We start from the raw sequence: 16372 nt of genomic DNA, 5'->3' as shown, positions 1-16372 counted from the left end.
GATTAACGTTGCAAGTCAAACAGCGTAGATAAACTCCTAGATCTTCTGTAACCTCACAGAAATCTATGTTAAATTCTTGCCACCTTAACCTTTATAAGGCAAACTGGTTTCTAAAGCAAATGGATATTTTCAAAATTTGGCGAAACATTCAGATGTTCATTTTGACCAAACTAGAAGCTGAATAACAAAGTGACCATCAGAATGGAAACATGGGAACTCTTCTAGAACATATAACTCTTCATGGAGCTATAATAAGGCTGACAACAAAGGCAGCAGCTTGGTGGTCCTGGTGGCCCCCAGCTGCTGCTTACAGTGGAAAGGAAGAAGCTCCCTGAGTTAACTCTATTTAACGTGTCCTGCAGTATCTGAAATGCATAAATATGTCAAGTGAAGAAGTCTTAATAGACCTGCTTAGGCTGGTAATTGCAACAGTATTGTTTCCTTCTGATTAAGACAAAAGTGTTCCCTCCAGACCCCCACCCCTCGATTGCTTCAGCTCCTTCATCTGCATTAGCCGCTGCTTTAATCTGCTCTCTACTCAGGTATTTAGAATAAATCAATGGGAATACATGATTGTTTAATGATTTCTGGAGGAGCTTCCTTCGACCACAGCTGCATGATTCCTGATGACTAATCCCAGTTTTAAACATTGATCCTAGGTGGTGGGAGGCCGAGCATCCTCACTGAGGAATGCTTGAATTAGCAGGCTACTAGCTAGGCATGCCAGCATCTAGCAGTGAGTAACAGATTCCTTCAAGATTACATTCAGTCTGGGTGGAAAAGGTCTGCTATAGGTCTGCTCATCTAGAAAAAACAGAAACAGTTTGTGATCCAACTTTAGATCAACTAAAAAATTCTATAAAAATAGAAAAAAACACCTTAAAGTTCCTGCCAAATACAAAAACACTGCTAAATCATACTGAAGCTCATCTTAAAATGATTATTTCAGTTCCGATAGATGTTTCTCCTTGGCTCTGCCTTTGCTCTATTGTGGTTCTACATTTCTTATACGTCATCCAAAAAGTTTATCCTGGGCTATTTTCTGCATTTGTGCTGCTATAGGCTTAGACTGCTGGAGGACATAGGGACCCCTTTTTCATCATTCTGCTTCATTCTATCTCTGTTCTCCCACTCTGCAGAGTGTCGATTCACATAAACATAGAAACATTAAAGTAGTTAATGAATGACTGACTTAATGCTTCATGCATATGAAGAAAAACTGCAAAAAGAAAAAGGGGTTAAACTTGAAGCGCTGCAGGTGCGGTGATCCATCGGCTGACTTGTACCTACAGCCTCTGCTGTTTATCTGCTTCAAAGCAGTGAAAGGTGAACTCATTATTCCTGCTGTTTGAATTCCTGCAGTTCTGGGGGCGAGGAGGGAGGGGTGGGGGCACCGTCCTTCCAAGCTTGTTGATGGACACTTTAATTACAGTGGAAGCTGATTAATTATGGGCCTGCCAGCTGCCACTTTGCCATGAACCTCCGCCCTCCTCAGCTGCCTGAAAAACAGGAGCATCAGGTGAACGCCATATCTGTGGTAACCACAGCTCGAGCTGAGAGAAGGTCACTGCACCACCAAAGGACATCAGTCAGGAATAAGAAGTGTTTTATTTACACCTGGGGCTCTTTAATCACACTTATAAGAATTTGCATAAAGCCTCAAGAATTTCTCTCTCAGACTAAATACAGTGAGGAAAATAAGTATTTGAACGCTATTCTGCAAGTTCTCCTACTTAGAAATCATGGAGGGGTCTTAAATTGATATCGTAGGTGCATTTCCATTGTTTATTTCTATGATTCGGCTGCAAATAAGTATTTGAACACCTGAGAGAACCAGTGTTAATATTTGGTCCAGTAGCCTTTGTTTCAGAGTTGAAACGATTCCTGTAGTTTTTACCAGGTTTGCACTGCAGGAGGGACTTTCTCCTACTCCTCCACACAGATCTTCTCTAGATCAGTCGGGTTTCTGGGCTTTTGCTGATAAAAACAGATTTCGAGCTCGCTCCAAAGTTTCTCTATTGGGTTTAAGACCGGAGACTGGCTAGGCCACACCAGAACCTAGAACTGCTTCTTCCAGAGCCGCTCCTTGGTTATCCTGGCTGTGTGCTTCGGCTCATTGTGATGCTGGAAGACCCAGCCTCCACCCATCTGCAATGCTCTATCTAGGGGAGGAGGTTCTTCCGCGGCATCTGGCAATACATGGCCCCAGTCCTCCTCTACTTGCTACAGATAACAAGCTCAGAGATTTCACACAGATTAGGGAGAATCTGGTCCTTACAGGCAGGCAGGGTCAGGTAAACAGGAAGACAACACTAGGTCAGGCTGGTTGGAGGTCCAAGGACAGAATCTGCAACAGACAGGCAATCAGAATGAGAAATGCTGGAATGCTCATGCAGGTGGCTTGAGACAATCTTCACTGGTAGCTGATTTGCACAGGGTTTATATGATATATTTACACCTTACTTTTAATTTAAGTGGAGTTAGTGGAAGCTTTAAAGCTATCTCTATCTCTGCCTGCAGGCCTTTGGCTGCAGAGCTGCATTTGACTCCTTGTCACCCCAGGCTCACACCGACTCCGGTCTTACCTTTGCGGTGCGGTGGGTGCGGCGCCGCAGTGATTTCAAGTCATTAAAAAGACGTAAACCTCTCTCACCGGCTGCTGAGCTGTCCGGCTGCGGTTACCGAGACACTCCGGCGCTGCAGAAAATTCAGCAAGAAAGCTATCCTTGCGGGGTGCCGGAGCCCTCCGCAACAAGCTCTCGCAAATATCCTTATTTGGGCAGTGTTATCGCGTGAAGTTACGTGAACTCAAGTGAACTTCTGTTCTCGCGAGTTAAATCTCCGGACCTGTTGCCGGAGCCGCAGAGCCGCACCGCACCGTAGTCAAAAGGGCGGTGTGAGAGGGGGTGTGCGGGAGTTGCGGTCTCCGTCGGCTCGGTAACCGCACCGGAGCCAGTGTGAGCAAGGGGTGAGTGCTTCTGAGGAGGAAGGGGCTTGTTCCCTCCCTTCTGAGGATGACTGTTTTTCAACAAAGCTTTTAACAACACGGAGAAAAAGGCCCTGATTTGTCACTAGTAACTTTTTAAGGAAAAAAAAAAGTCTAGAAGGGTCTGAAAAGTCTCTAAATATAGTCGCTCAGTTGGCAACTACAGTTCTACTACTACTTTAATAAATTCTAATTACCTATTTCTGAAGATTTTAAGAGAAACATATTAACTGTTTCACCTATTCTGTCACAGTTCTGGTTCTGTTATGTTTTCTTTTGAGTCTTCAGTTTTACTTTGCTCCATGTTTTCTAGTTTTAGTGGTTTAATTCTTATTTTGTTGTGTTCTCTGTTTATTTTTCAGTTTTCAGGTTGTTATTTGTTGCCCTCTGCTGCCCTCTTGTGTTCTCCGTTTCTTTAAGCTCCTTTCCTGTTCTGCTCTGTTCACACCTGCTCCCAATCTCCTCGTTAGTTCTCGCTTTGTTTCAGTCTCCCTTAAATACTCTTCTTATGCAGTTCCTCAGTGCTGGTTCCTCGTCTAACTTCCTCCAACTCCGTCTCTCTGTGTCTACCTCGTCATGATTTATTTCCCCTGATGGTTTCTGGTTCGTCTAACTTTTTTCTGTTGGATTCCTGCCTCAGTTTTTTGTTTACCTTTCATTAAATCAACAAGAAAACCACCTCTGCCTCCATGCCTCTGCATTTGGGTCCTCAAACCACAACCAAATCCTGACAAATTCAGTACAGTTCACTCTATTTCTATAGCTCCAATTCACAACACATTTCATCTCAGGTCACTTTCCAGTTCACCAGATCATCCAGTCAGATTGATTCAAAGTTTTCTATCTAAGGAAAACCAGCTGATTGCATCGACTCATTGACTCTTCAGCAATCCCTCACACTAAGCATGCTTGTAGCGACAGTGGAGAGGAAAAACTCCCTTTGAACAGGAAAAAACCTCCAGCAGAACCAGGCTCAGTGTGAGCGGCCATCTGCTGAGGCCCACTGGGGTTCAAGGAGACAGGAGCAGACATAGAAAAAGAAGCATAGATACAAAAGGCAACTGTCAACCAGCTCCACAGGCGGCCCCGTCCAGGAAACACACAGCCAGGCAGACGAGCTCCGAGCCAGCTCCCATGTCAGAGGATGAAGAGAGCACATCCAGTTAGTCACAGTCAGAGAAACAGGACTACACTGGAAAACAGGCCAAGATCCAACATCTAGAAACAAAGGTGTTGATGGCAGCAGCACAGCTGATATTTCTCTCCAGGATGGAGTCACAGCCAAACATTACAAAAAGAAGGCCAAGCCTGAATGAAGATACTGGAAAAACAACTAAAATCATTTTAAAATATATTTGTAAATTTTAAATAAAAAACTGAATTGGCTGCAGAGACGGCTTCAAAGTAGCTTCCCACCATCAGAGGGTGAATGCAGTTTGAAACACTTCAGTCTCTTCCTTTGAAAAGCAACTTTTTCCATTAAACAGACAGAAACGAATTGTGTTTCAAGAACTGAAATACTTTGTAATGATGTCAGTTTTCACTTCTATAAAGATAACATTAGCTCTGCCCTCACGTTGTTAACGCGTAGGTCAGACGCCATTGGTCAAATACCAAATAGCATGTATATATAGTATACACACACTGCAGAGATGCATGCAGAAAAATGCTGAACAGGAATTGACTCAAGAACTGTTAACCTAAACGGTAAAAATATGAACTTTTGCTTTGAATTTAAAAGAAGCTTGCAAGAAAATATATTTAATACGTTTAATTTATTGCTACAATTTTGCTTCCTGTCAAGAAACTTAGTTGGAAATTATTTTCAATACTTCAAATGCTTGAAATTTTTACTCTTTTTTGAAAATCAGGGTTAATAATAGTCTTAATTTTCTGCTTCTGAATGCAGACAAAACAGAAGTTATAGTCTTTGGACCAGAGTCTCTGAAAAAGAAACTGATTAGCCAGTCACTTCATTTGGATGGGATTAAACTGATTTCAGATAATAAAGTAAAAAATCTTGGTGTTATTTTTGATCAGGACCTGTCATTTAAATCCCAGATCAAAGAGGTTTCTAGAATTTCCTTCTTTCATCTGAGGAATATTGCAAAAATGAGCAATCTCCTGTCCAGGGGTGATGCTGAGAAACTAGTCCATGCATTTGTTACTTCAAGGCTGGACTATTGTAATTCTTTACTATCAGGAAGTCCACAAACTGTAGTTAAAAGCCTTCAGCTGATCCAAAATGCTGCAGCCAGAGTTCTGATGAAAATGAAAAAGAGAGATCATATCTCTCCTATCCTGGCTTCTCTTCATTGGCTTCCTGTTAAATCCAGAATAGAATTTAAAATCCTCCTTCTCACATATAAAGCCTTAAATGGCCAAGCTCCATCTGATATCAGAGATCTGATTGTTCCTTATGTTCCTAACAGAGCACTTCGCTCTCAATCTGCAGGTTTACTAGTGGTTCCTAGAATTTCTAAAAGTAGAATGGGAGGCAGATCTTTTAGTTATCAGGCTCCTCTCCTGTGGAACCAACTACCAGTTTTAGTCCGTGAGGCAGACACCCTGTCTACTTTTAAGGCTAGGCTTAAAACTTTCCTTTTTGATAAAGCTTCTAGTTAGGGTGGCTCAGGTTATCCTGATCTATATCTATAGTTCTGCTGCTATAGGCTTAGACTGCTGGAGGACATAGGGACCCCCATTTCATCATTCTGCTTCATTCTCTCTCTGTTCTCCTATTCTGCAGAATCTGTTAGTTCAATCTCTAACCTTCTGCTCTCTCTGCTTTTCCTCAGAGTAGCTTTGCCTCGTCTGTTCCTGTTTGGCTGTGACGTCATCCTGGAAAAAAACATCAGCTGTGCTGCTTCTATCAACACCCTTGTTAATAGATGTTGGAGATCGGCCTGTTTTCCAGTGTGGTCCTGTTTCTCTGACCGTGACTAACTGGATGTGCTCTCTTCGTCCTCTGGCATGGGAGCTGCCTTGGAGCTCGTCTGCCTGGCTGTGTGTTTCCTGGACGGGGTCACCTTCTACAGCTGCTTTTTGTATCTCTGCTTCTGTCTCCTTGAACCCCAGTCGGCCTCGGCAGATGGCCGCTCACACTGAGCCTGGTTCTGCTGGAGGTTTCTTCCTGTTAAAAGGGAGTTTTTCCTCTCCACTGTCGCTACAAGCATGCTTAGTGTGGGGGATTGTATTTGAGTCAATGAGTCGATGCAATCAACTGGTTTTCCTTAGATAGAAAACTTTGTATCAATTTGACTGTATGATCTGGTTGAACTGTAAAGTGCCTTGAGATGACATGTGTTGTGAATTTGGCGCTATATAAATAAACTGAATTGAATTGAATTGAATTGAATAACTAAGAACCTTTTTTTAATATTTCCCTCTGAAAAGGGCTAAACAACAACAACAAGTTAGGAGACATTTCATGTCTCTTGGTTTTGGTGTTGCAGATTGGACATTGAAGAATGGAGGATTCCAGCTTCAGCTACTATAACACATCCTCCAACGATGGTGACAGTGACACTGATGAAACCAGCAATATAGTGGTTTGGATAATCATCGGCACTGGACTTTCTTTGAATCTGGTGGCCATATTTGTCGTTTCATCAAAGGTGAGTACATCATTGAATTTAATTTATAAAAAAAAAAAACAGCAATTCCCTTGAAAGAGACAATTCAAAGAGCGGGTAGAGACAGCGAACGTTCGGTTGCATTGTGCTGTTGACTCTATCACAATCCCTCACAGCGATCGTGTTAGAGAGCAGAGGAAAAAAACTCCACTGTAACAGGAAGGAACTTACAGCAGTGTGCTAGCTGAGTGAAGCAGGGGTCCCGTCCGCAGTGTTGGTCCTGAACGCGTTCATTGAACGAAAGTTCATGAACTCGTTCATATTTTGGGCGAACGTGAACTCAACGTACTGCATTACTGCCTGGTGAACGTTATTGTGAACTCGTTCATTCTGGTGTCTGTGAACGGCACGCTCTCTCAGTTCAACTCCGTTCAATAGGTTGCCAGATTTCTATAGAGCCCTCCAGGCGAAACCCCAGCTAAATCACACCGTAAACAAGCCTTAATATGTAGTGGGAAAAACACCTAATCTGGCAACAGCAGCTACCAGCGTCGTAGCCTACAGCCGCGTGCGTCATCAAAACAAAATGCAGCGTGGAGGCGACCGTGGAGGCGACAAAGCAGCAGTATGATCACTTAAAACAGGTTTATGACCAGGTGGTCGGTGAGGATGATGGCAACAAGTTTGCCCGCCGGCTTTCAGTAAAAAAATCTGCACTTCAGTAACCTTAAATTCCTACCTCAGCCTGGTCCCTCAGTTTGTGTCAGTAAAATGTTCTTAAGGGTTTTACTATCCATGTAACTTGTTTGTTAAACCTGCCTGGTATAATTTTCCAGGATTCCTTTTTAGTATGTACTGAAATGGAATTTCAAATGGAAAAAATTATTAAAATTAAAAAAACATTTGTACCTTAAAGACTACTTTCCTGTTTTTCTTTTAATAATTCCTCTTAAAAAAGACCATTCAGTGAATGGACAGCAACAAAGCGTTAAAGCAACAATGGGGAAATGCTATCCCCTCAATGCTAATGTAAACCCAGGCGCGCTGGAAGCTGTTTCAAGCGAGGGGGGCTGATGGCTGGGTTGGAAAACACGTGACGTCATTATGTTGAGGGCTGTGGCTGACGTTTTTAACATAATATTGTAGGCCTACATTTATCGCCACAAACTGCCATTTAAAATGCATCAGAACAAAGCATGAACATTTTAAACTTTATTTCTTCTCTTTTAATCATTCAAAACAAACAACAGCTCCCAATCAACAGGATCAGGAACACTTGAATGAAACATGACCTAAATATAACCTAAACTGAGCATTGAACGTCTTGAAAGTCCATTCGACTATGGATATGGGGAATGATTTCATATCTGAAACAAAAAACACACAAAAAATTAACTAATTTCATATTTTATCACTAAATAGCTTAATACAGACCTAATAATTAGTGATATGCAGCCTTATTCTAGCGTATAGGGGAATTAAAACCATTTCTCACCTCGAAATAGTCAGAAATACGTTTCTGCTGCCTATTGCTAGCCATGCCTAAACGAATGTGAGGTGGCGGAAGCTTCCGGGGGAGTAGCCTAGTTTTTTATGAAATATTAAAATAATGAATCATTAGTTTATATCTTATACACAGCCCATCATTTTAATCCCATATCAAACACAGTCTTTTAAAAAATAAATACATAAATAATTTCATGTTTTTAAGTACAATATTATGTTACTCCACAGCCCCCCACCATGGGGGGCTGATGCTATGACGAGGGAGGCTGCAGCCCCCGCAGCACCCCCCTTCCCGTGCCACTGTGTAAACCCTGGTTGGATAAGGATTCAAAACTGGATATGAAGATGAAATCTGACGCACAGTTTCAGAGTTACAACTGATAAAATAATTGCTGTCTGTGGTTCTACAGTAGGCTATGGTGGAATTGAGTAATATATGAAAAAATAAAAGAACTATGAACTAGTTCATTTTTTGGAACTGTGAACTTAGTTCAAAAATTTGAATTATGAACTGAACTAGTTCATTTTAAAATGTGTGAACTGAACTTTGAACTAGTTCACGTAGAAAGAGAACTTTCCCAACGCTGACCGTCCGTGATTTCATCATGAGTTGTTTTTGTGCCTGAAGTCAAACAAGTTAAATTCAACCTGCAGAGACACACAGAGAAAAAACCCAATCAGAAAACTTTCAATTTATTTCTAAAGCTAACACTTAATATTTTTCAAATTATTTTTATCTAAGGAAAACCAGCTGATTGCATCGACTCATTGACTCTTCAGCAATCCCTCACACTAAGCATGCTAGTAGCGACAGTGGAGAGGAAAAACTCCCTTTGAACAGGAAGAAACCTCCAGTCATTCCACTGTCACAGGTACAGAGCTACACCCTAACCCTGAGATTAAGATTAAGCTCTACTATGCCTTGCTCTGCTTCAGTCTTATTTCTTACCCAACATTCGTAACAAGAGTGAGGTGACAGCAGCATCCCAGCAGGAGCTCTAAAGCTCGTTCTTTGGTTTTTAGAACATAAAAACATGGGCAACAGCAGTACAGGCCACTGATCTCCTCAACAGTAATTGGTCAATGTGTGAATTCATAATGACGTGTGAGTTCTTCAGTAGACAGATATAGATGACCTAGTTTACCTAATTTCCTGTGTTTTCAGTTTCTGATGACTTGACTGAGTCTATTTTCTAATCTGGTATCAGCAATGTCCCGGAACATAAACCACATGGAGCTAAAAACAGAGCTTAAGCACAGCAGCTGCAGCAGGTGAACTTCTTTGGACGCGATCGTCTAAAAGTAGAATACCTCATATCTCAGAAACAGATCAGTAGATGATGGAGCTTAATGAGGGGATGGTGACCTCTGGAAGAACTGACAGCATTGATGAAAGCAGCAGCAACAAAAATGTTAACCTGCTCAAACCTGGACTGATGAAGCACTAACCATTCAGTCCATCTGCAGACATAGAAAAAGAAGCATAGATACAAAAGGCAACTGTCAACCAGCTCCACAGGCGGCCCCGTCCAGGAAACACACAGCCAGGCAGACGAGCTCCGAGCCAGCTCCCATGTCAGAGGATGAAGAGAGCACATCCAGTTAGTCACAGTCAGAGAAACAGGACTACACTGGAAAACAGGCCAAGCTCCAACATCTAGAAATAAAGGTGTTGATGGCAGCAGCACAGCTGATATTTCTCTCCAGGATGGAGTCACAGCCAAACAGGAACAGACCAGATGAAGCTACTATGAGAAAAAGCAGAGAGAGCAGAACGTTAGAGATTGAACTAACTAATATCAAATAGAGGTAAAATTAATGTCGACTTTTGTAACTATTTAATTCTATTCTATTCAGTTTATTTTTATAGCTCCAATTCACATCATGTCATCTCAGGTCACTTTCCAGTTCACCAGATCATCCAGTCAGATTGATTCAAAGTTTTCTATCTAAGGAAAATCAGCTGATTGCATTGACTCATTGACTCTTCAGCAATCCCTCACACTAAGCATGCTTGTAGCGACAGTGGAGAGGAAAAACTCCCTTTGAACAGGAAGAAACCTCCAGCAGAACCAGGCTCAGTGTTTATTGTTTAGCGTTTATAGAAGCGTTTGCTTTTCATGGGGCTGATTGTAAATCTGGTTCTTTAACCCAAACACCAGACGTAATCCAGACGTCGGCTTTTAGGCGTCTGTCTGTCTGTCATAGTCTGGGGGCTGTTAAAACCGGACTGTTTGATCGGTCTGATTTTGTCCAACTTCAGTCCAATAATAGACGCTGAAAAGACTTTTCAACAATCTAAAAATGGCTTTTCCCCTTTAACTTTCCTACCAAATGTAGACGTTGTTTGGAAGTAAATCATGTCGTCTCTTCAACCTATTTTGCTCAGTGGGTGGAGAAAGAAATGAAATATTTCTATTCTGTTTTTCAAAAAGAGTTATTTAATCTTTCTAAGACGTTGGGAAGAATGCACCACCTTTTTATTCTGCTTTCCCTGCAGGTGAAAAGCGACCAAGTTGCTCCGGTGTCTATCGTCAACCTTCTGATTTCTCATCTCATCCAGTACTGCAGCACCATTCCCTTGATGCTTCATTTTCATGCAGTTACTGTTGTCTTCGATTTTGGCTTCACAGCCAGTGTTGCATTCATGGTGTGTGTTTCCATTGAAAGGTAACTATTAGTATTAGTGTGTTTCACAGTGAAGCATCATTATGGTCTGACCACATATGTCTTGTATTTTAGGTACCTGGCTGTTGCCAAACCGCTGTGGTACAGATTCAGGCAGAACATAAAGACCTCTGTGATGGTGTCTGTGATGGTCTGGATGTTCTCTCTAGTTTTCACCCTGGCCTCCTTTTCATCTGGAGATCAACAGACAAATAAAACCACCTTGGCTGTGTTTCTTCTCCTTCCATTTCCCCTGTTCATCTTTTTCCTAGCTGGGACGGTCAAAGCGTTGTCGGAAGCTCGAAGCGTCCCTGCTGATGAGAAACGTCGAATCATTGCGATCCTGGTCATGGTGTTGCTCATATATGCTGTGCTTTTCCTGCCCATCATAATCTCTCTACTGTTGCCTCGAAGAAGCCCTGTTTTCAAGAAGATGGTTTTGATCTGTGCTGTTCTCAGTCCTCTTGCAGACGCGGCGATGTTTGTTTTGCTGAGAAAAAGTGTAGTAGACAAGCTTTTGGCCTTGTTGTGTTGCTGTAAAACGCTGAAGAATCAGGAGATCAACGGCGCTGATAAGGACAACCCTACGGCCGTCTCCACTGAAACAGTTTAGGTTCCACTGCTCTGCTTCATTTCCTCAGCTATTGCTGTGGACGACCTGCAAAGAATCAGCTTTTAATGATGGATTTTCAGCTAAATATGATTAATTAAATTAATTGAATATGATTAAAACCAATCAACTGGTTTTCCTTAGATAGAAAACTTTGAATCAATCTGACTGGATGATCTGGTGAACTGGAAAGTGACCTGAGATGACATGATGTGAATTGGAGCTATAGAAATAAACTGAATAGAATTGATGTTTATTTCCTTCATTGGACCAAATAAAGATCCCATGAGATTGAGATTATATTTGCAATGAAACCTACATATAAAATGAAATAGAATAAAAAAATATAAAGGAAATAAACAAATGCTAAGAAGATAGGGTTTTCACACTGACAGATAGTGTTGGATAGTGTTGGAGGTCTTTGGCTCGATCGTTTACAGCGGACGCAAAAATGCTGCTTCATTTCTGATGCTCGTCCACATTAGATTAGAGCGTCTGATGCTTCTGCTGCTCCTGTGTTCGATGCCAGAGAGCAGCTTTGCTATATTAGCTGTGATCAGCGGGTAGAAAGTAGTTAGAATCTATGTTGAAGTGAGAAAGTCCTCCTGAAAACATGGTCTGTGCAGTCAGTTCATCCAGATTACCATCCTGCCTTCAAAGATTATTTCTCTGTGGGAGCCGCTCAGACCCCCACATACGGCGCTGCGCTGTCACTGGGAATCCCCAGCAGCAGCTGCCTCAGGCCCGCTCGCCTCTTGGGGGTTTTCCCCTCCTGTTGGTGGCGGCTGGAAGTAGATGTTAGCGTTTTTCAGGTCTGTGCTACAAACTGCAGGCAGCAGGATAATAAAAGCCAACATATTCTGCCGGCAGGTTTCTACATTTGAAGTTAATTTAGGCGTTAATAAACTGTTTCAGAGGAGTGATCATAGCGCTCTGCATCAGCAGTGCTGCGTCTGACTCCCTGCCAGCTCCCAGATCAGCTTCTCTCATTGGTTGATGAGGCGCGTCCAGCAGCTAAAGTTACATTTTTCCAACTCCAGCAGCTGCTGCTTCTGATGCGCCTCAGATTCTCAGAAGCTCATGACGCTCCTGCTGTTCTAAACATGCTGCAGGACCTTTTGATGCACTTTGATGTGATCTGTTTCTGTTGCAACCTTCTCTGTCACTGGTTGGAGCTTGTTTGTGCACCTAATGCTGAGAAAGTTTAAGTGAAAAACAAACAAATATCTGTACTTTAACAACCTGTAACTTTCTGCTTTTGATTCTGGTGCTTTGCAGAAATGAAGAGATGTGGTTCAAGGAAAGTAGTTCTAAACACTCCGAGAGGAAGAAGGGTTCAATAAAATGACAATTTAAAGATTTTTCATTATTCTGGAGCAGAATTTGTTATATCCAGTGGTGTCTAAAGTTCACACATCTGTTACTTCACTAAAAGTATAGATACTGCAGTTTAAAAACACTCTGGTAAAAGTTGAAGTATCAACTTGACCTCTTTACTCAAGTAAAAGTGAAAAAGTATGAGCTCCAGAAACTACTTAAAGTATAAAAGTATAAAGTAACCTTTAAAAAAAACATCCAGATGCCGCTATATGAACTGAAAGCTCAATTTTTGACTATTTCTATAAATTCTCTGAGATAGGGCCATGGATGAGGGAGGTCTTGTTGGTCTCCGTCTCCCGATACGCTCTCGCCTGTGTCCGACCTTTCAGACATTTCAACATCTTTTTCTGAATCCCACATTGTAGCATGGCATAGACAATTCACGTTAGCAGTTTGAAGAACACCTGCTAGCTTCTGATGATTTCCTTTAGCTAACCAATGAGTGTTTGCCTTCTATGACTCATCCAATCACACTAGTTTTCACTAGATGTGGGCGGAGCCAATGATCTGCATTGGATGGAGCACATGACGGGAAATAAAGATTTAGAAACATTAAACCAAGAGTAACGAGTAACATTTGATTTAAAAATGTAAGGAATAGAAAGAACAGATACTGGTGTGAAAATGTAATGAGTAGAAGTCAGAAGTAGGAGGAAAATAAGTAATGGAGTAAAGTATAGATACCTAAAAAGTGTACTTAAGTACTGTAATGAAGTATTACATAGTTGCAGATCTCCCATCTTACCTGTTTGAAGGTCACATCATCACATCCAACTTACTTTTACAGGATCTGCAATAAGATTCTCTGTTTATTTCAGGTTAGTTAAAGAAGATGTGCAGCAGTGTTTCATTTGGTTTATGAACTTATCTCCTTTATTTCTTTTATTTCTCTGCTTTTTCTTGAAAAGGACATGAAAGAGTCAGTGTGTGAAATGCTTTTAGAATATATTTTCATATCAACATGATGCAGCTGTAGTTTTCAAATTAGTCTTTTTCTTTTCTGTTACCAAGACATTAACAGAGACTAATTCCATAAGTGCAGTTTTTATGTGTTATGGAGGATTTATTCCAAGTCAGAGGAACTTGAAAAATAAGTTGTTTTTTTTAAACTTCTTTAGGTAGTCCCCCTGTGTAGACAGATAATAATAACTGTCCAATAACATACAGGTTGGCAGATGTTTAACCCGACATGGAGGTAAAAACTAGATTAGGATCAGTGGATAATTGATGCAGAGCTGAAGAGGCAGAGATGAATTCTAATTAAATTTAATGAAAAGACGTAAGAATACAGAACTTATAATCCAGAACCGATCGACAAGAAACTCAGGAACAAAAAAAAACAACTAGGAGGCAGTCGGGATGAAGAAACCAAAAGAATGAGAAGAATGAAAAACAGAACAAAGATTGGAGTATAAGTCGATTGGGAGCCGATGTGGACAGAGGGATCTAGAAGGGAGCTGGGAGAAGGAGACTGACACAAGGGGGCAACAGAGAGTAAACGTGAAACACATCAGTGCCCAAATACAACCAGAAAACAACTAGAATGACACAAAATGGAAATAAAACCAACCAGTCAGAAAATACAGAATGACATAAATCAAAGAGCAACTCAGACCTCAAAAAGAAAAACTTCAACAGAACCAAAGAGTCCAGAAAGGGCAGAATCATGACGATCATGAATATGATAAACATTTCTAGGTGGCAGCAGGTAGAAATGGAAACTAAAGCAGAGATTGAATAAACAGATACCAGGAGTTATCAAACAAAATGAGGCCTTAAAGCTGTGACTGTCACTCTCCACACAAAGGCTGCAGCCTATCAAACACAAGATGGGAGACGTGGGATCATCTCAGCCAGCTCTGACAGCGAGAGGGACGGTGAGTGGAAACCAAAGCCACATTAAATCCTTGAATAAATCATTAATCACAGATCATGTGGTCATTAGCCAATAAAACTGCAGTGTAATCTGCTGGAACCGGGGAACTACACTGGAGGAGGGCTGAAATCTGGGATGGAGGTCTGCAGACCCTTCTGATCCGTTTTCTCTCCCGGTCCTGGTCGCAGTCTTGATCATCTTGAAAGGCCTTCACAAATTCTATTGAGGCCAGTTCAAGATTTTGCAGTTTAGTTAAAAAAAAAAAAAATCAAATAATGATACAAAATCATCACCTGCAGTTTCAGTCTCTTTTATTTCCACTTTATATATCAGAATTTAGGCAAAATATAATTAAAACGGTACCTCAGTGATAGTTACAGCTAGGGGTGTAAATAATAATCGTTTTGTATCGATGCATCGATCCAACAGCCGACGATCCGATGCATCGATACGTCCGCAAGAGAATCGATTCATGTTTTTTTTTTCCTCCGGTCTATTTTTATCCATTTGCTCCTGGGCGTAATTCTCCCTCCCGTGCTGCGGCGGCGCTAAACCTATTTTGCCCTCCTACCTTGCTTCCTGGTTATACTCTTACAGCAGTGTGTTGCAGTGAGCTTGATGCAGACATTTTTGATTTATGCTCAATATTGAAGCGTGGTCTGGGCTACACGCTGTGGGTCTAGATACGGCCGAGGCGGAGAGGAAGTGGGGGCGAGTTTAGTCCGACGACGGAGGGACATGAGGGCCAAAAAGAGCGGAGATTCAGGTGGAAAAAGGGTCCCAGCGTTCTCGCGCACCTCGCTCTTCTAGCGGGTCAAACTTCACGAGTTGTTTTCCGCAATTTCGGTCATAAAACAAAACAAGCCGGCCTCCTGTCTGCGGCGCTGTCTGCGGTCAGCTACAATTTGGGAGAGGAGCAGCGGCGCGTCTGTGGAGGGGGCGGGACGTCTGGAGCCGAGGTATTGCATTGCACTGATTGCACTGATTTAGTGCAGTATTTTTTGATGCAAGGCCTTTCAGAATCTATAACGCAGGGGGATTATTATTTTTCAGTGAATGAGGTTTTAATAGGAATAGATGGAGTACAACTTTTCTACTTCTGTTATTTGCTGTTGTTTCTCAAATAAAATGCATAACGATGTTACAGCTTTCATTGGTTTATTTCAAATTTGAAACTTTGTCTAGCAGGGTTTGCGTGTCTGGCTGCTGCAGCCTTTCTGACTCTTCTTTATTTGCTTTTCAGAGAAGCTAGGCATTGTTGGTCCTCTACTGTCCTCACCATATCTAAAAAAGTAGACCTCCATGTGTCAGAGGGAGACTCCTCACAGACGACCACCGAACATTAATGCATCATTCACACTAACAGGGATGGATCTAGAAAAAGCTAGGCAGCGTGGAAATGCTGCACTTCATTGATTTAAAAAGGTAATGCTCTGATCCCTAAATAGAATCAATAAAACTTTAAACTGTTTTTAAACTTTTGATTGTGTCATTTTCTCCTGTAGGAAAGACAACTTTTAGGTTTAGTTTAAGATAGAAAAAGAAATGGAAAATGTTCATCTTTTCTGGAAATTTACCCAACTGAAATGACAGAGGCTGAATAATTTCCTCAATGACCTTTTTAATTACTGTCATATCAATGCCATCATAGTCAGTTGACCTCTTGTTATTACATTTATTGACCATATCTATAAATGCCTTTTCCCTCATAGCAGTGAGAAACATTAGATAAGGATTTCTGCTGATTAACGTTTCATTCAGAGCTCCAGTTG

The 16372-nt window shown here is 41.5% G+C and overlaps 1 protein-coding gene across 1 annotated transcript in view; it reads left to right on the top strand.

Moving 5' to 3' along the window:
• LOC119788442 (G-protein coupled receptor 4-like) overlaps positions 1-11503 on the top strand; it is a 35920-nt gene extending 24417 nt beyond the window's left edge. Inside the window, exons 2-4 of the mRNA XM_038292769.1 lie at positions 6442-6603; positions 10568-10737; positions 10810-11503. Of these exons, the coding sequence (XP_038148697.1) occupies positions 6457-6603; positions 10568-10737; positions 10810-11347 (855 nt within the window). The 5' untranslated portion in view covers positions 6442-6456 and the 3' untranslated portion in view covers positions 11348-11503. The remainder of the gene's footprint in view (positions 1-6441; positions 6604-10567; positions 10738-10809) is intronic.
• The last annotated feature ends 4869 nt before the right edge of the window (positions 11504-16372 follow it).

Source organism: Cyprinodon tularosa, unplaced genomic scaffold (assembly GCF_016077235.1).
Source record: "Cyprinodon tularosa strain WSP-4 unplaced genomic scaffold, ASM1607723v1 ctg318, whole genome shotgun sequence".
NCBI classification, from domain to species: Eukaryota; Metazoa; Chordata; class Actinopteri; order Cyprinodontiformes; family Cyprinodontidae; genus Cyprinodon; species Cyprinodon tularosa.
Note: the sequence above shows the minus strand (reverse complement) of the source record. Positions and strands in the feature narration are given on the sequence as shown.